The sequence below is a fragment of the Belonocnema kinseyi genome, chromosome 10, assembly GCF_010883055.1.
Source record: "Belonocnema kinseyi isolate 2016_QV_RU_SX_M_011 chromosome 10, B_treatae_v1, whole genome shotgun sequence".
Lineage (NCBI taxonomy): Eukaryota > Metazoa > Arthropoda > Insecta > Hymenoptera > Cynipidae > Belonocnema > Belonocnema kinseyi.
Window position 1 is genome coordinate 66,448,303 of NC_046666.1, and position 25,579 is coordinate 66,473,881.

The following is a 25,579-nucleotide window of genomic DNA, read 5'->3' on the forward strand; positions in this document are numbered from 1 at the left end:
AAAAATCTCTATCCCATTCACACACTACTCCTTTCCCCTGCCGAGTGAGTCACGCCTACCCCGAAAGGGAAATGGCTTAATGGTGTAATAATAAAAAAAAAGATTTCTAGTTGACAATTAATTGTTTTAAGTGGAAATTGAAGTCGTAAATATGTGGTTCAGAATTTATCTTCTTAAGATGAAAATTTAAATATTTGGTTAAAAATTCCTGTATTTGATTGAAAATTCGAATTTTCTGGGAGATTATTTAATCTTCTAGGTGACTCATTCATTTTTTTAGTTTAAAATTGCTTTTAAAATTCAAATATTTTATTGAAAATGCATGTATCTTGTGTAAAAATCATCTTTTTGGTTGAAAATTAGTTTTTTCTAATTTACAATTCATTTCTTTAACTGAAAATGTTACTGTTGCAATTTTTTGTCGGAAATTGATTTTTTTTAATATAAACTTAATCTTTTTTGTTAAAAAATATACTATTTCGTTGAAATTTTAATTTCATTTAATTAAAAATTCATTTTTTTCTGAAAATTTAACTATTCTATTTTTAGTTAAAAATCTATCTGCTTTAGGTGAAAATTCGTCTTTTATGTTAGAAGCGTACTCTCAATTGTTGAAAATTGATCTTTTCGGTCACGAATTAATTTTTGCTAGAAAATTAAACTATATTGCAGAAAATTTCTTTATTATGTTTTTTTTTGTTTAACAATTTATTTTACTAACTGAAAATTGAACTATTTTATGTTTGGTTTAAAATTTATCTTTTTGGTTAAAAAGTCATGCAATAATTATAATTTTTTAATAATTAATCATTTTATTTGAAAATTGACTCGATCTATTCCAATTTTTTTGCAAAAGTCACCTTATTCTTTGATAGAAGCGTAATCTTTTTCGTTAAAAAATTATTTGTTTTGTAGGAAATTCAAGAGTTCCATTTTTTTAGCAACTCATCATTTATCTGGTCGAAAAATAAATTTTCTCTTAAAACAATCAACTGTCAATTAGAAATCTTAATTTTCAATAAAGTAATTAAATTTTAAAAAAATGATGATCTAGTCTAAAATGTTTAAATAGTCATCAACCAAATAAATTAATTTTAAACAAAGTAGTTTCACTTGCAACTATGTAATGGAATTATTAACCAAAGAAGATCATTTTTTAACGAAAAACGTGATATTTGATATTTTAATCAAAAAGGATTTTAATTTTATTCAAAAAATAGTTGAATTCAGCAAAATAATTGAGAACCTGCATTGCAGTGACGTCACGACCACCCGAAGGCCAAGTCTATTGTCGGGAAAAGTGAGCAAAAAAATTTCGAAGGGTTCAATATCATCGAAAGAGGTAACCGTTCTCGCCCCCACTCCCACTGCTGCCATTAAGACTCATAATCACCGCTGTTTCCGATATCATAGCTTAAATTTTTAAATTTACCTGTTTAAAGCTTTAAAAGAGGCCCTAAATATTATTATTCTGACCAACAGATTGGAAAATGTATTGTATGAAAATGGAGGAACACTTGCAAGAAGTTTCATCTCAAAAGCATCCCCTTAAACATATCAAATTGTACACTGAAGTTGAGCTCATTTTATACTGATAGTTTGTCATGCAAATGACTTAATCGTTTTTTTTTTTTTTTGATAACAGAACCTGCATTTGCTTCAGTACAAATCGCCTGATATATTTCCGAGATTTTTTCCAGGATATTTGAGATTTTATTTTATTTGTTCAGAAATAAAAGAATTATGCAGCTAATCCAATTTCATAGCGCAGCCATTGATAATAGGTCCACAATAGATAGAACCTTTTTTGTGCACTATGAAATTATGAACATTTTTTCACATCACCATATTCCATCTAAAATCAAATCAACAGTTCTCGAGTAATTTTAAAAAAACATGCTATTGTTTAACACTTTCCAGAATTTCGGAACTTTGCCGTACACGTATGTTTGGGGACTTCTTACAGTATTTTTATTAAGCCATTGCCAACGTATCTGTGAAAAAAATGCTACTTTTACGAATTTTTTTCTCAAATCCTTCATTGACTGGACTAACTGCTTTAGAATCTAAAGGATTTTTGACGTAAACAGCGGACTCACCATTCAATTGAAACCTGGATTAATTATTAACTTATGCAGCTGCTGCTAGTAACTAGTGGTCATGGTGTACCTTTTTAGAAGTTCATTTACAAGGTAGATGATCGCAATTCACAAGATAACACGCACATCAACCGACCTTCTAGTAGGTCGTTGTCTTTACTCACGATTTCAACATTTCAATCAGAAAAAATAGGTTCACTACATGGTTAGTATCAAAATAACATTTGCAGTGCATTGGCGCCCATGACCACAACCACCATGCTTTATCTGCTTTGAACGCGACCGAGAAGTGAGGAGTGCGCAGTTGCTAACTGCTAACTTCTTTCGGCATGTTGATAAAAATTTAGTAGATATACTAAAAGTACCCTCCCATACGTCGCACTACCACCCATAGCGAGTTCCTGTACTTCATTTGATCCGATTCAACATATTTCAAAAAATGTTCACATTCAATTTAACCTATTTAATATGTTAGTTTCGATTTATAAATGGCTATTAATTCTAGACAAATACAAATTCAGTACAAATTTGTTTATATGAAAACACATGCCTAACCAGAGTTCTCAAATTTTTTAATTTTTTCTGAATAAAGCTTGTAATAAACTAGACATTTGTTTAGGATTGGCATGTAAAATTAGCATAATAACGTCTGAATGTTCCCAGATACTTGTTTCAACTGTCAATTTGTGACATTCACTTTTTTTGAATAGATTCGATTTTCTAAACCAATGAGATATGACCATAAAATTAGGTGCCGCTCCTCGCAGTACAAAAAGTGCTATTTTACTGCCGCTTCGCGGGCAGATAAAGTGCGCTTTTTCTGCCTATTTCATATGAAGATTTTTAATGTGATAGGGGAACTCACCTAACGCGAATCCCAGTCCCGGGCTTTCGCGACAGGTTGGAAGGGTACTGTTACAATATAGGTATATATTTCCGATGACAATACAAAACTTCAGCCCTATCGGATTTTCATACTGTTAAAAAAAACCGTAACAGTGTGGGTATCTTTGAAAATAGCTTGAAGAGTAGAATTCAATTTTGAGTTGACCCCACCCCTCTCAACCCCCTAATTGTTATATTGTAATTTAATTTACTTTTACATACATAATTTAATTGTAACTTTGTATCAATGTGTAGTTTTTAGCCTATACCCTGGTTAAGTTTAAATTTAAGTTGACCCCCCCCCCCCACAATATATACCGAGTTTGAATCGAAGAATCAGACTAAGTAGTTTATTATTTACTACAAACTATTTTAAAATGTGACGTAACAATATGATGGCACATTTGGGGTCCTCCATATATTACACGACGAAGTATCAAATGCCCTTAAGTAGTCTGATTTTCTTCTCTATAAATACAACATTTCTTTGTGTAAAGTTACAAATAATTATTAACGATTTTGTATGCGTAAAGTTTTCGTTCAAAACTTTTAGGGGTCGTGCGTAAATTACGTGATGCAAATTCGGCCTTTTACAACCACCTCCCAACCCTCTGCGTGACAAACAGTGACGGTAGCTCAACCCCCCCCCCTCCTTTATAATTGCCTGACACTTCTTATGCCCCCCCCCCCATGTGAAATTTAAAAAAAGTTGAAGAATATCAAGAGTAGAATACGAAATTCCCGGTCAAAACTAATATTTATTTTGGCATAAAATTCAAAACGAAAATGAAAAAATATTGCTTCTAGAACTTCCTGCAGAACAACAGAACTTATTTATGAACAAAAGCTTTTGTCTCTCGGAACCTTATTGTTTTTCTCAGATTGCAAATTGTCATCAATAGTAATTAGTAATTGGTGGAGCATTTGTTATTTCGTTTCTTTTTTCAATTGGGCGTGAAACGTCGCTGTCATTCACCAAATATTTGTCTACCTATTCCTATTCTTCTTCATTTACAAAGTTTGCCATAACGGGTAGAAATTCTTTTTTCGGAGAAGCTGCAATTCGTGCTGATGACTTTTGATGGAATTGCATTCTGTTTGTAGCTGCGATATAAAGATATATCGAATATTTTTCTATTGAGGGGATACTTCTTTGCAAATTGGAAAACAAATTTTCCACAAAGAGAAAAAAAATATTTTTAAACATCGATATTACGATATATGATTACGTTAAGATATAGTGCTTAGAATTTGAAAAATACCATCACTGTGAAACAAGTAATAAATAATTTAATAGAGATAAATTTGAGTGCTAACATTTACTTCATAAGGGCGATCAATTTCTGGATCTCATCATCTGGTTTAGCAGGGTACTATATCGCCGTGCAGCCGCGTTGGAAACCTGTGTTCAATTCCCACAAGCTTTATTTTATTCACATTTTTCTGTTTCAGCTTGTAATATAATATTCCTTCATGTATATAATAATGTATATACTATATATGATAATATGTAATGTACAATTGCAATTTAAATAAATATAATAGTGGATACGTGTGTCGTAACCTTCGACACGACGCGGCGCATGTTGGGTCTATTTTTTTTCTTCTGCTAATCTGACTGCACCAATTTTTATGAAGTCGCTTACTAAATCAGTGCGCCGGTCTCTCTCGAAGTTACTACACAGTAATACAAGAATCTGAATTTCAGTAGAAAAAGGTGGTTGACTTTCAGATGTAACCAAAAGGATCATTCGCCAGTTGAAAGTCTGATGATAACATGATTTTAAGTAACGCGCTCGGTTGAAAGTCAACTGCTTTATGTACGTAAAATGTACTTTATGGGTTCATTTAAGACAGAAAGATTGTTGACTTACCGTCAACACTTGCGTTTAAAATGAAAGTTATAGGTTAATTTAAAGCAAGTGATTGTGCTATCACATGTGTACGTTTATTCGATTTATCATCAAAATCCGTTATAGATCTGATTGAGCGTCACGTAACGCAGCGGAGCTCCCCCCCCTCCGTGACAAACTGTGCCGATAATCTTGAGCCCTCCTCCCATAGACAAGTCGCGTAATTTATCGACGACCTCTTAATATAATTATTTTTAAAAAAAATTAGTTGAGCTATAATTTTAGAAATACCAACAAAAATATTACATTTTTTTTTATTTAGTAAATGGAATAATTATTTAAAAAAAATGTTTTTCACATATGTTTCTAGTTTCATTTACAGAAACTTTGCAACTTTTCATGATGTTAATTTTTTATTTTTTGGCTAATTTGAAGTTGCCTGAAAAGTAAGTTAAAAAATGTACATTCAAAAAAATAGTGGTGTGCTTCTTTTGCTTGAGCAGAACTAATTTTATGAAAAATACTTTGGAAAAATTTTAGGGAAGTCAAAAATGATTAATTTCTTAAATGTGATTTTATTTTTTAATGTGTTATTGCAAAAACTGTACACATAATAAATTCGCAATAATTTTTAAATTTAAATCCAATAAATTGATGGAAAATAGCGATTTTATGCCCCTGAGTGAATGTATAATTATAAATAGAGTTAGATGTAGATTATGACATACTTCAGGCGAGATAAAAAATAGTAATGATCTTGAAAAGATTTTTTTTATTAAATTTTTCTTTTCGACGTTTCCAGACTCAACTACTCTCCTCATTAGGAAACAGGAATCGAATGTCAAAATAAAAGTCCTTAGATTTAAAAAGAGAAAGTCAATATGTTGGTTATATAATCATGTCCTTAAGAAAATTTCATCTCGAATTTTTTCTGTGTTGTTAATATTTGAATTCTATAATTTTTTAAAGAATAAAGATCATCAATAAATTGATCCATATTAAAAATTATTAACCAAACTTTTAAATTTAAATTTGAAAGAGGAAACAGAACGCACGTTCTGCTTCATATTGAAGGTCACTCGAAGTTAGCCTGAACATGAAGCAGAACGTGCGTTCTGTTTCCTCTTTCAAATTAAAATTGAAAAGTTTGGTTAATAATTTTTAATATGGACTAGTTATAAATGTCCTTTATTCTTTTAAACATGGTATATTTCATAAGATTTAAAAATATTTGAGAGGATTTCAAATTATTTTGGGCGATTTTTAATAACTTTAAAGGATTTTTATCGGATTTTAAGAGATTTCCAAGAGTATTGATGATTTCGCGGTATTGAAAAGAATTTTGAGAGATTTCAAACGATTTCAAACTGTATCCACGGATTTTGTAATAGTTGAGATTTCAACGCATTTTTCTGATTTAAAAAATCAATTGCATGAAAGATGTACAACAACAATAATTTCAACAACCAAAATAGGATTCATTTAACATATTAAAAAAATGTATTTAGATGAAGGAAAATCATGTAAAAAGCGCTTCGGACACCCCTCCCCCCTGCCCCTACCCGCCGCTAAGTAAGCATTCTTAAAATTTTCCGTATCCGTCCCAAAAAAAACCTTGCGTAATTAGTGGACGCTCCCACACATTAAAAAATAATTACCAAAATATTAATTTTTCGTTACCACGCACTTAAAGGACATCTTATCTTCATGAAAGAGGCCTCTATTTTAGAAAACTTTGGGCCTCCTAATACAAAACCTTGAACTTAAATATTCTGATGTTCAGAACTCGAGCACAAATACCAGCATATTAAGAAGTCAATTTGAATAATTGGGCATCATATATCATTCGTTCCCCTTGTTGGAGATTCCTCGTTATAGGTTCTCATCTCTGTTCAAAAATTTCATTTTTAGTGACGTAGCTGTCATAAATTGGTAACAATGACCTTCCCTGTAATTTATCTCTATGTAGGAGTGGTAGATTAGGATATGAACACATATAATCTAGAATTGTGATCATTGGGAGCCCTTCATAAAATACTTTCTCCAGGAGTCGCAGCGGCGCAAAAAAAGAGGTTTTTGAACATTCCTAGAAACCCAAGGAAAGTACTCTGTTGAAGAAAGGGCCCCGCCCTGAATCCCTCAAGTAGTGCCTCACACCACCTCGGTGGCGAGGTCGCTCAGGCAGGGTTGCCACCCGAAAAACCCCGGGGTGCCGGGCTCGGCCATTGCGCTCCTGTTGGCTGCGCTTCCCGGAGCTCATGCTCATTCCTTCCTCAGCCGTTCTAGAGTGCATATCGTGCGTTGAATCGCGCTCACGGTGAAAGGGAAGTGTCGTGTCTTCAAAATTAACCAAGTTTTTCCAAAAGTTCGGTCTTGTGTGACAATTTAGTAGTCTTCTGACAAGAAAATTAAAGGACTACAGTTCTCGTGAAGGTTCGTTCTTTCAAGTTTTTGGAGTAAAGTTAACTTGGATCGGCAACGTGGTGAGTTGAGAGAGAGTGAGAGAGAGAGCGAAAGATAGAAAGTAGGAGCGAAAGAAAGTAAGAGAGAAAGAAAGTACGAGAAAGAAAGAGGAGAAAACTGCAGGAGTGATTAACGAGAGCGAGAGAAAGGGTGCGGGCGTGCAATGCTCTGGTGACAGAAAGGACAGAAAGAAGAAGAACGAACGGACAGACGAAAGCCGGACGGGACAGATATACGGTCCGACCGACGGACGCCACCACTGCCCCTCCGCGCGTCGCGCTCGCTTCGCCAGTCGGTCGCGCGTTACCAAGCCAGGTGGATGTTGTATGAGTTCGCGAATGCCCTGCGCTAAAAAGCTTACAACCCCCATAGTTTTGTAATTCATAGCCTACATTCTACGGTTTTCTACTGTGTGTTCATATTCAACACTTTTTTTTAACCAGTTCTGCGTAATATTTTACTAGTGCTTCGTTGCATTTGTGACAGGGAATTAAGGAACACACAGTGCCTTTTACGACGCTCTCGAGTGAGGTGAGTACACCACTACGCGGCTAGGTTCTTTTTTTCGCATCTCCGCGTGAGTCTGCATTTCATCGAATACGCACTACTTCGCGTACGCGTGGGCTTTACTAGCACTCAGACGCGCATTTCAAAACTTTCCCGCTAAAAATTACCTTGCTCCGAAAACTCGAAAAGTGGTTATTTTTTTCTTTTACATTTTGCTTAGTGATTTTTGACGTATCTACATTTTATACCTGAGTGTATACTCCATGGAATAAGTGCGTAATTCACTATTGATTTTATATAATAGAACCTAACATTCAGTGATTATGGGGTGGGGGGGTTGTGGATTACTACCTAAACTGCGTATTTTATTTTTTGGTTATTCCAGGTGTTCGACGCCGGTTGTCGAACCACGCGTACGATCTTGGGATAGTATAGGGTTTGTACCCTCGCCATTTTGAAAATGGGCATACGTGCAATCGATAGCGGCAGGCGCACGCGAGACCCGAAAATTTCGACCGGCATTCGGCAAACTGATCGATTTCGAGTTTCGACGTATGGCATTCTTTCGTTCGAAAACGTTTCTCAGATTTCTTTTTCTCCAGACGGTTTTTTTTCTCATACAAACCGGTTTCAGTAATTTCGTGTATCGCGAAAAAATTCTGAGAATTATTGGGACGAGCCCGGTAGCGGGCGGTTACGCCATCTCGTTCTGCATCCATTTCCATTCTTCCCAGCAACATCTACCCGTTTGCCCTCGGAACCTACGTTACCTACGTAACCCTCAAGACCTTCCCGGGCTCTTGATCTTAATTAACGATTACAATACGAAAGGCTTCGGACAACATTTCTTCACCCTTCTCGAAACTTCCAGGATGCTTCACGGACCACTCCTTTTTATGGGTTTATTTCTTGCGAGTACTCCATGAAGTTCAGTGCACAGTGAAGTGATCTCAGTTCTTAAGACTGGGCCAAGTTTTCGAAGAGGTGAAGTGAAACCCTTGTGTGTATGAATAAGTGAAACATATTCAGTGAAATTCATTTTGATAGAAATTGCAGTATGAAGATTAATATTGACTGCGATTGGAGCAACTGCTTAAAATTTAGCATTTTTAAAGTCAAAATCTCGGAAGATTATCAGGGTAAAAAGAATCATCTGTGCTAGGATGGGTTCAATGTTGACAAAATTAGGGTATACACTGCAAATGTCACCCAGTGATATTGATTTCATATATTTCACTTAGGAATTCCTTTTGCATCCCCAGTTAACTTTCTCAGAAGTATTTTTGTCGCCGGTTGATAAAGATATAGTCATTAACAGTTTATGTTAAAAAAAACTCGCTTAAAAAACCATAAATAAGAATTGATTTTAGATCAAATTGTTGTACAAAAATGTATCAATGTCATCGTGACATTTTTTTTTATATGTATCATTTTTTAACTTTAATATTTAAAAAAAAAAAACGAGTAAATGCATTTTTTAGGCAAAATTAAAAAACTTGCGATAAGTTTTCCAAAAAAATTTGGGGGGTTTTGACCCACACGCTCGTTACCTCACTCCTGCCATGCACCTTTTCCAGAAATTAATATTTTAAGAAAATTTCTAAAGAGAAATCGAAAAATTAGGTTTTTTAGTTTTTCTTGAAATATGTTAATTTTAGGGGAAAAGTGTACATACAATGTATTTTCATGGAATCTGCACCTTTATGCACAATATTTCTTCGAGATTTTTGAACAAGCTAATTATTGAAAACACTGAAAAAATATTGGCTTTGTTTCTATTTGTGCAAAAAATGCTATTGGTACTTTTAACTGAGAGGAAAAAGATTAAATTTCACTCAAAAGTGCTTGCACAGTAAGTTTGCTTTTTGATTGACGACGCTTCGTTTGAATTAGAAAATGTTGCAAAATTTTGTATGATAGTCACGTAACCGAATCAGCTGCACCAGCATTTTTCTGAACAATCTTCACGTGTTGGTGAATGACTCCTACTATTTTATTTATTTGTTTTAGACCTAAAATGACTGCAATATTCTAAAAAAGAGATGTGTAGTCTTATTCGAATTTTTCATTACAAATTTAGACACGCTTGGAATATTGTATTTTTCGAAAAAGAAGAAAATCCGAATATACATTCTGTCGTCTTGATGTACAATTAGATTTTATTCTACGTATTTCGAAAAATCCGATGTCACAAGCAAGCGAGTCCAAATTTTCATGGAGGAAATTTCCTGTGTTAAAGGTGTTTATGCAATTTAATTTCTAAATATTGGGACAAGTCCAAAGTTCTGTTGTTTACTACTTTACATGTTCAACAGCAACTTTATTTTAGAAAGTCATTGTATTTTTCAAGGAATTTGTAATAGCGTCAGAGAGATATAGAGCAATAATAATAGAGAAAAGAGATATGAAATAGTACTTAAAAATTAAAGTGCAACGCTTAGAAAACGTCAGGCAATGTTGAACTTGATTCCAGAAGAGATCGGAAAAATTTAAGTATCTTTCAAAGAATCCCCAAATCCCGGAAGGGCATTCCGAGAACGTACCAGCCACGCCATCCATAGAATATTATATAGCTTTTCAAAGAAATACGTGTCAGGTATTATGTTAATCCGTATGATCCACGTGACAAACCCTGGAAATATTTTTCTCTGATCTTTCCAAAAGAAAACGATTTTCTGCTTTTCAAACATTGAGGAGCCAGGATATCGATTAGACTAGGAAACCGAAAGAAATTTGAAGTTTGTGTTAGGGTCCAATATTTTTATCTCTAAAGTGGAACATTTAACAAGAAAATATTGTATAATTTTCAAATTAATAAATAAAATTTGGTTGGTCCTAATTCTATACTTTTAACAAGGGTTGTCCGTAGCAGCTTAAGCCAAAAACTACATCTGAATTAAAAAAATTATTTTATGTAATTCAATTACAAAACAAACTTTTAATGCATATTTTTATTTATAGTGGGATCAATATTTCTAGATATAATAAATTGTGAGAATAAATCTGGTTCATTTTATCGTTTAGAACTTCAGTTACATCAGAAGAGAAATAAGTAAATATTATAGTAATTATTTGCTTGGACAGGGTTTTAAAATTATCAGACAATTTGTGAATTTAAGCTTTTTAAATTTTTTGGGTGGAGTTATTAAAATCATAACATGTTTCATATTTGACTTATTTCTATAGTGGGTTATCGTGGGGACATGGTGGCTTCTGCTAGGGTTATTTTTAACATTTTTTCATTGTAATATCATCCTTAATAATGGAGTGAGCAGCTATTGATTATATCATACCCATATAATAAGGACACTAATGCTTAAGTATTTTAATTTTTTAATTCCCAAAAATGGAGTTTGACGTAATTAAACATCAAAATTTGATGTTGCAAAGCATACTTCATAAAACACTTACTGAAGTTTTCTTTTTCGAAATTGAAAAAAAATTATTATATGTATTCAATTTTGTTTCTAACATTCAACTACCCAGCCACGCATGACCCTTACAAAATGTTCTTCCAAGCGCGTAAAATTTCAATTTTACCGGCTTGTTAGCTACATTTTTTTACAGTCTTTTTCACAACTTTTAACCTTATTTCTTCGTCTCCCTGAATAGTAGAATATAACAGCATGGGTTGAAGTCCGTGTTCAATTTTCCCGATCGTAAAAAAGTGAAAACACAATTTATTATATCTAGAAATATTGATCCCGCTATAAATAAAAATATGCATTAAAAGTTTGTTTTGTAATTGAATTACATAAAATAAATTTTTTAATTCAGATGTAGTTTTTGGCTTAAGTTGCTACGGACAACCTTTGTTAAAAGTATAGAATTAGGACCAATCAAATTTTATTTATTAATTTTAAAATTAGCAAACATTTTAGCTATTTTTATGGTTTACAAAGTCATCGGTAAAAAATTATTTCATTTGAAGGTTCAGAACTCAAGCGTATGCATTTTGAAATCTTGTGTAATCATCCTGGTAGCTTCTGCTTTCATTACTTTCAGTCTTTGTTGCTATTTTTTCTATAAGCTTTTAATAGTGCTGGGCTCGTTTCTGAGACACTTAATAAATATCCTTTGCAAAAAACAAGTGAAACTCGGAAAAATGTTTTCATGTTACTCGGAGATCGGAGCAAGGCTGGTTTATTTGTGGTGAGCCCTCGAGACGTCGCAGGGCGTTGATTTTGTTCTTCCCCAACGGGGTTTCTCGTAAACGAAGCCTGGGGTAGAAAACAGTCCCTTTATCCATTATGAGAGTCTGGACTCTCTTTTACAGTTAAATCAAGAGTTTTACCCTTCTTTCTCTCTGACTTTGCGTTTCGTAGCACCCGTCGAAGTCAGCTCTCTTTGTGCCGATTTTTGCACAGCAAGCCTTCTACCTGCTTGTGTGTAAAACGCAGCCAAAGCTTCCATGGAAGCGATTGTCTCAAGTGCTGCACAATGTTATACGCGGACGATGGAGAACGGCCGAGAAACTGTTTCAGGCTTGGTCGAACACTGCGCGTCGACTTCGCACCGTCAGTCACTTCTACGGATTTAACTTGCTGAGAAACATAGCCGATCACCCTGATCCACGACACGATTCAGTAATAAGCAACTAACTAGCTGCCCGCAAAGAACTTACGACTCGACGTGAAATTACGTCCAATGTCTAGGTACCGTAGCTCGGTGTTTCAATTCCCGGTAATCGAGGATTTAACAAGTATATTTTTCCTCTGGATAAATTTCAACCCATAAATTGCGGTGAATGTTGCCTGCTAGTGGGAATGTGTATCGCGAAGGTTCTATCACTTCCGCCATTTCAGACCAATAAGTCTATCTTTCACCAGCATGCTGTTTATACCTTATTTAACAATTCTGGTCATGATTATTTCTGTGAGAAACTATATCATCGGAGTCCACAGTTCATCTTGACAAATTTTGACCAAGTACACTACCTTTTTAGTTAGCACAATCCCCCCAGTCTCCGTGGTATGCAATGTAGACTTCCAAATTAATATCATTCAAGAATAAAAAAAATAAAATAGTTGAAAAATATCAGAAAATGAAAATCATCGGAACAGCTGCGATTTAATGACCTTCGAGATGCTTTAGGCGCCTTTCCAAGGCGGCCGATGTTATTAAGATGCAGAAATACAGCTTCTCAATTTTAAGTTTATACATCATTTATGTATTCTTTATCGCGCTTAATTATTTTATGTTTTTAGCCTCTACGTTTGCATTTTAAAACTTAAAAGGTGCGTTAAATCTGAATTCTGGTTACTTTGTCCTGATTTCATGAAAAAAACATAATCTATTCTTGGAAAAATGCTTTTATTATTCCACTACTGTCTCGTCCCAGAGTCAGGCTCGATACTTTATAATTTATGCCCTAGAAAAGAGAACGTAAACGATTGCGATCTTGTAACCTTTATTAACAAAAATAGGCCAGATATTTTTATATGGAAAATTGGTTTGTTTTGTCCTCATTTAATAATGGCATTTAGTTGGGTTTTCCTTAGTAACTCAAATAGTTTGAATAATGATTCTTATTACAATCCAGAGATAACAGGTCATTAACTCTACCGCATCTTTTGTCTTCATCGGTCTCCCACTGTCTTATTCTCCTACGTCTGCGCAATGCAATGCTCTTACAATCTTAGCTTGCAAACATTGCCTTACTACATTATTCCTTTCACTTTTACTCTTACTCTTCAAAAATTCATCATGATGGAGGTTGTCCTAACTACGTAATTATAAAATTCGTTTGTTTTGCATTTCTCAATTGTTTATCTACTTAACAGTAACTTCCTTTCAGTCACAAAAAGCCGTCCCTAATTATTATTCCAAATATTGATCCCTTCACATGTGTGCTTCTGTCTTCCACTTTTCTCAAGTGCCTCATCGAGTAAACATCTCGTTTCCGGTCTGCCCAATCTCAAAATTATTTCCCTTTCTTAAAACAATACACAAAACTTACTTTCGAATTTTTTCTGTATGGACAGTTACAAATTCAAAAAGTGGCATTACCCTATCGGCCTATCACGTATGATTAAGCGTAGTGGGAAATCCCTGCGGAGGAACAATAATATACGAAGCGGCATGGTGTTGAGAGTGTGTGTGTGTTTTGCACGGTTTTTTTATCCTTGGAAGGTAGGAATCCACCATGCATGCGTAGAATTATCACTGTTTTCCACCAGAGACCCAAACATGCACGTGCGTTTTTACCGAAGCATGCGGGACATATTTGATACGGGCTGCTGCTCGTCATTCTCGTAATTATCATTTTCAAGTATAATACGTCTTCATGCGTAGATGCTTGTACGAGGAACCCAAATTTACCGCACTTTGCGGAAGTCTTTGCAAGCCCACTGATCGAAAGGTTGTGAATCCACTCTATACTACCAAATTAACTCGAGCTGGAACTTAAAATTACGGTAATCGATTTCATGGCAAGAGAAATTTGAGTATGAATTCTAATGAAGGTTCTAAATCAAGTGGCCGCCCGTAATTTGACGATGAAACTACACCGGATTAGAGTAATATCAGGCATTGGATTGCCTTATCGAAAAGTTTCAATATTATTTGTCGACTTACGTACCTACATTTCTCTCAGCACATGAAGTAAATATTGATTAAAAATCATATCTGCTTTTTTCACACGACATATATATCTCAATGGCTACTGATTAACGCTGAAAGCATGTAAACACTTCTGCTAACGATTACCGTCAACGGTTCGTTTATGCTTACTTTTATTAATCGCTGTCACATTGCAGGAATCTATGACAAGTTTACAGGAAAGTTATCGACACATTTTGTCACGCATCTTGCACGTCGATGGAATGTAAACGTTATACGTGTGTTCTTGATTTAACGGTTTGCGCTAAATGAATGCAATTGAGTATCACGTTTGATTTTATTCGATTTAAAGTTGTGGGAAATAGATATCCATAAGCCTAATTTTATAACATTTGTGATAAAAAGTATTGTAGCGTGGATATCAATGACACGAGTTATACATTTAGTATTGATATGTTAGTTCATTATCCCGATATCGAAGGAAACAAGTTTCCTACATGCATGGTATTTTCGGCAAGAAGGAAAAGATTCCCTGTTTGTCTTCGCCAGCAAGTTCTCAAGAATTTCGAACAATTATTGCCCCCTTCTCGTGAACGTCAGAGTATCGCTCGTGCTAGTCTTATCGATGAAATAAAGTTCCCACATTTGAAATGGTCTGGTCGAATCGAAAGCCGTTAACGTCTAGCTTAACGAGCTCAGACGGCAGTGACCCCTGAATGCGTTTATTAATCTATTTATCAGATTTATAGAAAAAAATTGCCGACATGCGATCTATTTATATATTCAACGTTAGTGATAATTATTCGCGAACAGTTGTCGAGTCTGTCGATCTAGATTTATTCTAGATTGCAGGCAATACTGGGTGTAACTGTATATCGTATTAATCACGAATCTCTCGATTTTCCTTTTCACGTTTGCGTTTTATTTCGTAACGCTTGATATTTCTTATAACACGCAAGAATATTTCATGAAACTCTAGGTGAAACTGTATAGTAGGAGGTGTTTAACAATGATATTTAATCAAGTTACCTAATTCAAATATCGAAGCTCATGGCACTTGATCTCAAGATATTGCCATGATTTTTCGTGAAAGTGCAATTAGGTGCAGAAGTAGGTATTGTGGGTTATTTAATGAGCCTATTGTTTCGTAATGTGGTAGTTTTATTGTACTACTCTTCTCACTAATCTGTTTTTCACGTACCTGTCGTCGAATGGGTTAAAAAATGAACCATGTGGGGTTAAATTTTTACCAAAGACAATAGTCTGGACGATCTGCTTTACGTAATTGCATTCATGTATTTGCTGTTTGTCTCTTTGTTTTCATTTACTCCTCTTCATTTGTGATATTGAATTCTCGAAACGGAGTTTTCTATTTCTATATCTCAGGATGCAGCGCAGTGTCGTCCAGTGCGATATGCCTCATACTAAATATAAACGTTCTGACTACAATGTACTGCTTGACCTTCTCATTCGTACCGGAAATACGTGTGCCAGTTATAGTCAAGGCATCGCAGGTGCTCGAGCTAGAGATACGACAGTATAAAAAGTTGAGAAACGAATTCAACGGGTTCACTAATGAGTTCTTTTTTGTTTTTGGAATGAATTTCAATATATTTTTTGTGTAATTAAAATTGCTAATTTTACTTAAGATGCAACGATTGTAACTATTTATACTCTTGACATATTATCACGTTTCAGTAATGTACCTGAAGTTCTGAACGTTCAAATGAACGAAATATTTTCCATCATTTCCATTTTACCCATAAATATTGTTCCAACTGCATTTTAAATTACGCATTATAATTATTTTTCAATAGCAAATTATTTCCAATATAAATTAACAAACATTTGAGCACTTTTCCTGATTTGCAAAAATTTCGTTCATTTGAACCTTCAGAACTTCAACCACAATGTTTCAGTGTAAGTTTTGTGTGGTGTATATAATAGCATTTACTAATAATTTAGACTGTTTTATGCCTGCATTTGCAAGACTGGAGATATAGAAATAAGTATTGTTTTCGGAATGCTTCCGTATCTACTATCGATACTGAAGTTTTAAGAAGTCGTTGTTAAATAATGAATCAAGTGATTAGGGTAATCTCATTTGTCTCTGCCGATTTTTGAATACTTCTTATCGCTACTAAAAGGCTGATTAATACTGTTCAGCATTTCTTACCTTATTTTTGTGTTTCTTAAAAAAGTAGAGGAAAACCGCAGGTAAAGTGTTTTGACAACGAATTTCACGAGTTGGAATCCTCGGAATGGAGGACGAAGGTTTGACATAAATATTTGTGAATGGTAGTAGGTCGGTCGAAAAGAACATAAAAAGGAAGGAAAGGCGGGTTCGGTCTAATTTTCTCGGTTTGGGTGACAATAGGGCTCGGCCTTCTGTGTATAACCAAGTCCAATTTATTAGGCGAGTTCGGACGAGGTCAAACGCTAAGAGGGGAGTGGCATTGGCACTGGGGACAAATATCATTCCTAAAACTGGAAGCTTGGCTCTTAATATGCCTTTAAATTCTTTAACTCAAAATATTACCCCTGTAAAAGCTTTTACGGCTCCCTTCTCTTAAGAGCATTTCTACTAACAAAGATTTTACGTTAGCGCGAGTTTTTTCTCCATGAAATAGCTTTAAATTAAAATTCCTTCCTGATTACTCAGGTTGAGCATCCTAGATAAGATCGTAGGACGAGGTTGCACAGCCTCGAAGAAAGGAAAGTGCAATGCTCGGTGAATAGACTACCTATAGACAAATGCGACTATTCATTGCTAGTATCTGTCACTATATACAGAGTCGGTGGTCGAATCGAACGAAGAAGGTAGTAGCTTTATCGCAGTCTAGAAGTAAACCTACTACACGAAGAGTCCAAGACGATGCGGTCCGCTCATAAACTTTCCTTTCTGCGCAATTGTTCGTTGTCTCTTTTCCTCATACGCTGATTCACAAAAAGTTCATATCGGATTCTCCTTTCCTAGTAATCGGATCGATTCAATCACCGTCGTGAATCTTTCCCCGTTCGTGTTGAATCCGAGATAACGGATCTACGATCGTAGCCCCCGTTCCCGAACCATGCATATATGTTCTCTTCTAATGATCTTCCATGGCATTAATGTCATTTAAAAAGAAAATCATTTACCATCTTGATTTGATAAGTCGTTGTTGAAGTGCTTGTTCTACAAGTCTTCAAAGCTTCAAAGATAGAGTCCAACAGAGGAAAAGAAAGAGACAGATGATACATGCGTTCCATGAGTTGTAATACAGAGAACAGCCTACGCGAATCACCGAATTGTAAGTTCTTTGCATTAGTCATAAAATCGCTTTCATTCAGCTCAGACGCCTCTATAAATTTATACACAAGAAAGTAGAACGTGTCAATTCTTACTGTTTTAATTGGTACTTAATAATCAACTACCCACTGGATTGTATTGATCTGATAGCAAAAAGAGTTTTATTTCAAAAGTGACGTTTTTTTTTGGAATAAAAGGCTTCAGCTCGCTTTAAGCTCGTTTAGAACCTAATATTTGCCTTAAGATCCGAATCTGAGGTGACAACACTGACGTCCGTCAGCTGTTACAAAGTCAGTGTAGCGTGTGCCTTGTCGCGTGGTATTTAAGTAGGTGTAACACACATTATGCGTATTGTTGTTAGTGCTTGTGGACTTTTCCAGTTTTGAACACAATGCTAGTAGTAAATCACGAGAAGTTTCTCATGTCACTGTACCGTTGCTAAAGTCCTTAATTACGCGTTTTTAACGACGTTAGCGCGATTTGCTTGGTACAAAACTACATCAAACCTTCGGAAAAAATCTCTATAGGCCTTGTAATGAACCTTACTTCGTTAGCAATTAACGGTATCGCTGATACGAGAATACAGCTGTTCAGGGATTTTTTTCTTTTTCACACGCTTTGGGTTTTAAAATTAAATTTAAGATAACAAGGACTGTCATTCAAGTACAAATAATCCGATTTTCTTTTGCATATTCTAGACAATTTGAGACAGTGTCTTTTTAGACAAAAGTCAGAAAGATAATGGACAATGAACATGCATTTTTCGGAAAAGTATGGAACAGGACGTGTGTTTGGTTTGTTGGCAAAACAATGTTATTAGACTCAAGCGTCGCAGGGTTTTGGAACACACAGGACGTAATTGTTTGAATGCATACTAAGGGAAAGATATCACCCACAAGCACACTCTGGGCTTTGTGACGCTTGGGAAAAGTGATTATATGTTGCGTTAATCACAGTCGTTTGTAGGACATAAAGTGCGATTTTTATAGAGATCTGCCGGTAGTTATATGAGAAGGTCGAATTACGTTGCGCGATAAAAGTAATGGGCTTGACAACTTTTTAGATAAAAAGACAAAAGCTTTCTCTAGACGATTTTCGTTGACTTTCTTCTTCTAATTTAAACTGTGTATTTGAAAATAGTGGTCTAATTGGTATTTTTATTTTGCAGTTGAGAGCAGGATCTTTTGAAGAAAAGATCAGGACGGAAAAGTGAATTACGACACACAGAAGATAGTTTCCTAGGTGGAAAAATGGGAGCGCGACAGAGCAAAAGGTCCGTGGACATAACAACAACGCCGAAAAAGGAAGGTTTACCCGCTGAAGGAGGCGTAGGAGATGCTGCGGCACCTGGCGATGGAAAACTAGAAAGGATCGAGGAAACGGACACAAAACCCACTACCAATGGCATAACTCCACACACGGAAACTGTTGAGGAGAAGAAGGATGAGGCCACTGAGAAGGTCAGTTATTGATTTTCTGATTGTAAGCCTGTAATTTTGACGCTTTGTGGAGGAAAATTAAATCATATTAGATTTCAATGTAAGAATTTACAAGGGATGAGAAAAATACATAGGTCACGTTAGTATCTTTATCGTTGATTCTCGCATGAGAAACCTTTTTAACCCTTCGATTAAAAACTACTTTGAGTTCTAATTGTTTGAAAAAAAAGAACAGTTTATATAGGCAAACAGAAGAAATGTAGAAATGCAAGGCATGTAAGTTTCCAGTCCGTCGTATTTGTTTCGATTTGGCATCGTAAATAAAATGACTCGAGATTTTAAGGACAGACAGGTATATATTACATGCGCAGAAGCGTAACAAAAGCCACGTTTGCACTATTCCGGGCCTGACCTAGGCAACGTTCGTTCACTTTGAAGACTGATCGATTCTAAAGAGCCCAGGAGATATCGTGCCTTTGGCTGATCACCAAATGTAGAGTTTGTCTTTTAAACCAGAAACTTTTACATATTTACTCCCTGGCCAACTCTCGGCAGTGAAAAGAATGAAGAGAAATTTCCTTAACATTGTGCGAACTTGCGAAATTCGTCTTGAGTTTCCCGCAAGCGCGACAGCTTTTTAAGAAAACGAGGTATATATTTAAAATTCAAATGCTGAATTGGAAAGTAGTTTTACCTAAGAACTGAACGTATAGGAATGGGGGTTTCATTCTTTTTTCTTATAAAGCACATCCTCTCCATCTGAATCGGTTAAAATTCAGTGGACTCGTTAAAATTCAGTTTGATACGTAAAGTTGCTGGAAACTTGAGTCCTTAGAGAATTCATTATTTTGTCGAAGACTGAAATCTGTAGAGTGCGGTTAGTGGTGCAATATTTTCTGAAGTATTGGTTGAAAATTAGAGAAAGATGAGCATGGTTGTAAATCGCTTAAACAGGATCGTGTCATTATCCGCGCTGAAACTGGATATTTCCTCGATTGAGTAATCCTGGTAACTGTCACGCACCAGATACTGCGACACGCGAGAGTCGCCTCTCTGCTTTTCCTTTCATTTCCGTTTGACAAGAATACACTTTAATTAAATCACTAGTTTTTAAATCCACAGAATTCAATTATCAACTCAAGGTAGATGTGTTTAGAGGAATGGAGGAAAGAGAATTTTCTCTAAATTTAAAAATCCAATTTCATTTGCATGCAGTTCTGAAGCGAATGCAATTTTTGTTTAAGTGATTTTCAAATTCCAACTATAAAAATATTGTTTCATTTCCAAAGAAATTATAAACCGCAGAAAAAAGCGAAAATATTTTATATTTGTGTTTTTTTTTTTTAAGAACTCCCTTCGTTTATATTTCCGCTTTTCTTTATCCCTTATTTACCACCTCTCGCTATTTACTTTCTTCTTTTTACAATGCTCTTGGACATCCCGGGGATGTCATAAAAGTTCCACGCAGCTGCCTTTTTCCTCGTTCACTACTGTTTTAAAAACTAGCAGCTCGTTTGCGTTTTACGACACCTGCCTCAGTACACTGATCCTTCTCAGAGGAAAATTTTTCCGCTGTTTTCCAACTTGCAGTGATTTACGTCCTCGCGAATCGAGGTAGAAAATAACGGAATTGTATTCTGTTGTACTTTGAGCTTATATTATTATACCATTAAGCCATGTATCCCGTTGTGAGATTTTCTAAAAGTAAAATTACTATTACTATTATAAACCATTTTTTACCATACATCTTTTGCTTCCTCAATATCGGCGGCCTCTGTATATTTTTCCGCTTCAGAATCTCATTCTCATACATTCTTTATCCATTCTCTCTCGGCATGAGCCAACCAAATTTCGGTCCCTCTTATCAGTCAGTATTTCCTCCTCACCATATTCTTAAAAAGAAACGACTCATTGCTGATTTTTTCTAATAGTGTTTTGTCGTCTATAATTTGAAGAAATCGCAAACCAATTTTATGTCGTCATACTGAACATAAAAGTTGTGGCTTCGTAAATAATTCGTAGCCACGATTTTGTTACATGTAAATATATAGAAACCACAATCGTGAGAAAATGAGTAAGCTACGTCTTGCCTAGACATAGTGAGGTGATAAAACAAGAAAAAGTCGTAACATGTTTTTCAGTGGAAGAATAGTGTTAAAAATGGAGTCTGCGGTTTTGTATTTTTGCCGTTTGAAGAATAAAGTTAGGATTTTTCGCATAATATTACAAGTTAGAAAATTAATATTTCGACAGGAAAGTGAAAACCGCAAATGTGGGAAAGATGATGTTCTGACGTCACGGGTGCGGTATGGCTCAAGGTTGTTACGATGACCTTAACTGTGAGGCATATTAGTAGGTAGGTCGTCCTTCGTCCAGGGTCAAAGTTTCGAAAGGCAATGCACGGTGCACTTTGCTACGCTGTATGATTTACTTTTGCATACTCTCAGTTTATTCAGTGGAAACCAATAGAAGATACAAACGTTATTAGAAAATATCAGTCACAGCATTAAATGTTTAAAAAAAACTGTTCATCATTCTGTGCACTCGAAGAAAGGAAGTAGTTTTTCTTTTACAACATTTTTTTCCAATATCAGAAGTCGAAAAGAATTTCATAACAATTAAGTAGCAAATTTCTTATAGAGTGGAGAACCAGTGTGAGATAAATTACGTTGAATTAATTGCACGTAACGTTCAACGAATCAGGTGCAAGTTGTATTTCAGTAACATAATTTTCTCTTCTTATAATTGATTGTTTTCCGAGAGACCTGGTGATAATAAATGCTAAAAATCTGGGTGAGCAGATACGGATAGCGCGCAAAAATCATTGTAATATACATTTCGGTGATGATTCACATTTTATAAGAACGCTTGTACGCAGTTTCAACTGACATTCGTCTCATTACTCCGATTATTAGCATGTGTTATCATTTTGCTCTCGCTAATTAAAACTATTACCCACACATATCCTTCTTAATTATTTCTACTATCGAGCTCATTTATCTTGAGGATTAAAACTTAATAACTAGACTGGTACACATGTTATCGCTTTATTTTATGAAATATATTTAATGTGTATGTAATCCAATCGTTAATGGTCCTTCGAGCCGGATATTAAAACCATACCATATTACAATTCTCATTTAATTTCATATATCGAGACCATTGATTGTAGATTCCATTTTACCTGCACTGTGGAACAATTCACGTTGTGAATTTTTGAAATAAAATCTGGCTTTCAAAAGAGAAAAGCAGAGCTGGAAACGAAATTTCCTGAGTCCTGAGTGTGAGCTGGGAATTATTGCCTCGTCTCATTGTTTCCCGTCTATCGGCGCGAGTTTCGAAACGGGTGAAAGAAGTGGTACAATGCAGACACTCTGAAAATTAAATCTGGAGTGAGTCTCTGATTATCCGCACGAAGAGACCGCTTTGAATAAAACTGGCATTTTTCAGTTATCCTTGTCCAGCCTTTTGAGAGCTTCGCGTGACGAGGTCGACTCAAATTCCATGTTAAATGCCGGATGCGGTCGGATCTTTTGGCTTCTCACGACTTTGACTTTGGCTAATTCGGCACTGGAAACTTTTTCAAGTTTACATACTCAAAAATATTTTAGAATATTCGCTTTTTTATAGTCTTTAATTTCGCAGAATTGTATCTTAAACTGTAATTTCTTATTCTTCAGATATAAGATTTGGTCATAGTTCATGAGTTATATTATGATCATCGTCCAATGGTTGAGGTTTGTTTTGTCATAAAAGTTTGCGCGAGCTGTGAGCATAGTTATCATGTGAATTCAATGTGAGTCTGAGATACGAGATTGGAATGTACACTGTCGCGGCCTTTTAACGAGAAGGAATGTGCTTTACAATTCAAGTCAACAGAGAAGAGTGCTCTGTTGACAAAAGTCGATTTGACGAGTGGAATTTCTGAGATATATTAAAAGTCAATCAAACGGGCGCCTGTCAGCCGCTGAGAATTCGGGAACATTCAGCAATGATAAGAGTAGAGACACGTTTTTTAGACGCTTTAAAGTTCCGTCGTAAAATGCATAATGAGTTATATTCTTGGCTTATCAAGTGTGCGAAATTACGTTGAATGCTTCTCTAAATGCGCAGTACAGCGTTGACTTCAAATTCCCGATATTCTTTATTCGTTTATTCACTTTGGAATGATAGAATAAGCGATAAAATTAGAATGAATGATCTAAAAACACACAAATTATAAATGGATAATAGACTATAAAAATTGGCTTTAGCTTGGAATTACAGCAATTTTCTCTCGAAACTGGAAAATTGTTATTGGTTAGGATTCTGGCATATACTATAAAGTAAAGCAATTTATACAAATGCCAATAAAATCTGGTACTTTTCAATCGATTTCAATAAAATCACGTCCCGTAATCGAGTGGAGGTTGGTAGCGAATCCTAAAATTTTTTATTTTCCTTTTTATTACGAAGGATTTCTTATAATCAGAGTTTTGATATTTTAAATGTGAGTAATATAACAATCGACTTGGAGCTTGTATAAGAGATTAATGGACTTAAGGTCCAGTCCGTTCCTCCATAAATCATAATTATAATTTAAATTTTATTTTATGACCACGGCCACGTAAACAAATATTGTAGAAGCTGTAATTCTGTTCATAGACATTTAGCCTATTTTTGTGCGACCAGGCCGGATTTGAATTTACAGCGGTTTGTTTCACAAAAAGGTTGTCCAAAACCCAGTCCGCTTGCTGGGCTGAGTTTGCTCGGTCCATGCAGGACTCTGACTTTAGCTAATAATATTAGCTAAAGTGGAAAACAAACAGCTGCCAAAGAAATGTCACCGTCAAGTGAAATATGTTAACGGTAACAATGGTTCAAAAAATGGTATAATAAAAAAACAGGGATGTTGAAGAGTTAGAATTAGTTTTGAAGGTCGAAGAATGGTAGGAAGGTGTATAGAAAACCTCGCTCCATAGCAAATTCCATCGCAGTGAATCATCGATTGAATTCTAGAACCGTAAAAAGATTCATAGTGGATTTTAATGATAGATGGACACGTCGAATCATAAAGATACCATAAAAGGTACGTAGAAGAATGCCTATTTCAGTTTGAAAAAATTTGGATTTTTACAACCAGCTTAAATCAATTTTTGTATCTAAATAAATATTCATTGAAGGAAGAGTAGACACTGACTATTGGCACGGATGAGTGAAAAGCGAAAGGTGCATTCCTCTTTGAATTTTCCCTCTCAAAGTTCGTTACACAGGATAGCATTGTATAGAATTTACGATGCGCAGAATGTTACGTCCTCGAATGAGCCTAAGCTAGTGTTTGTGTGTAATACCTAGACGCCATTGTACTCAAAAGTGCCTTTGTGTAATATCTTCTGTTACTTGTCATCAAACAAATCGACACATTATCATTTTTCCTTTCTAAATATAAATCTTAGTCAAGTAAATTTGCTATTTTAGGATAACGTTATAGCAATTGTAAAAAGTAGCCTATAGATCATTCCTAGAAATTTCATTCACAGTAAATTTTTGCTTAATTAAAATGAATAATTTCTGGAATGTATATATATATACACACACACACATATATTTAAACTTTGTCATAAGGACAACCGCAGGATTTCGCCGGGAGCGGGTGCTAATCCGGAAAATTGCACCCGCTCCCAGCGAAATCGCGGTAAAATTTCAGTCACAACCACGTCTCACGACCGTGAGATATATATATGTATATTTCAACGAGAATTCTTATCTCAAAAGCCATTTTCCGATGAGAAATGCAATAACTCGGAATTTGTATAATACTATGCAGATGCCAGTGGTGCAGTGGAAAATCTTGGCTTGGGAAAATAATACATGCTTATTTTATTATTCTTGTTGCCAACAGTACATTAGTAAAATGCGTACACACGCTCTTAACACTGCCAACCAATCAATTTTAATTTGTAAACAAGAATAAATCAGATTTTTCTAGAATTTAACATTTTGCTAGCAGTTCTTAGAAATTGGACTATTCTCTAATATACTTCATACAAGTGTCTCTGATCATCGTTTTTCATATCAGTATGTAATATATATACTAAGAAGACCATTTCAATAACAAAATCTAAGAAAGTTAAAGAAGGGAATACTGTTTTGTATATTCACAAATTCCAGTTATATTTTTTATCAAGAAATTTACTGCCTTCACTAACATTTTTTCAGTGTGAGTAAATTTGCTTTTCATGAGAGAGTACTTGAAAATCGATCGCTTCAAGTGGTATATTGTGCGATACTTGTCGACAGCTCTAACGGTTCTGTTAGTAAAATGAGGCCCAGGACCACCACATTCTGCTTGAAATGTGAGATTTTAGTAGTGTGGTTTTGTGCTCTGTCGTTAACCGCAAACCAGCCGTTCTGACAGCTAACCATTTTGAAAGTTTGATTCTGCATATACTGTACAATGAGTAGTGTGTAACCTACGTTTGACACTATAGATGCACTCGATTT

At 35.1% G+C, this 25,579-nt stretch overlaps 1 protein-coding gene across 1 annotated transcript in view; it reads left to right on the forward strand.

Annotated features, from left to right (window-relative positions):
- Positions 1 to 7,518: 7,518 nt before the first annotated feature.
- LOC117182359 (A-kinase anchor protein 200-like) overlaps positions 7,519 to 25,579 on the forward strand; it is a 58,461-nt gene continuing 40,400 nt past the window's right edge. Inside the window, exons 1-2 of the mRNA XM_033375543.1 lie at positions 7,519 to 7,831; positions 18,826 to 19,117. Coding sequence (XP_033231434.1) covers positions 18,908 to 19,117 — 210 coding nt within the window. The 5' untranslated portion in view covers positions 7,519 to 7,831; positions 18,826 to 18,907. The remainder of the gene's footprint in view (positions 7,832 to 18,825; positions 19,118 to 25,579) is intronic.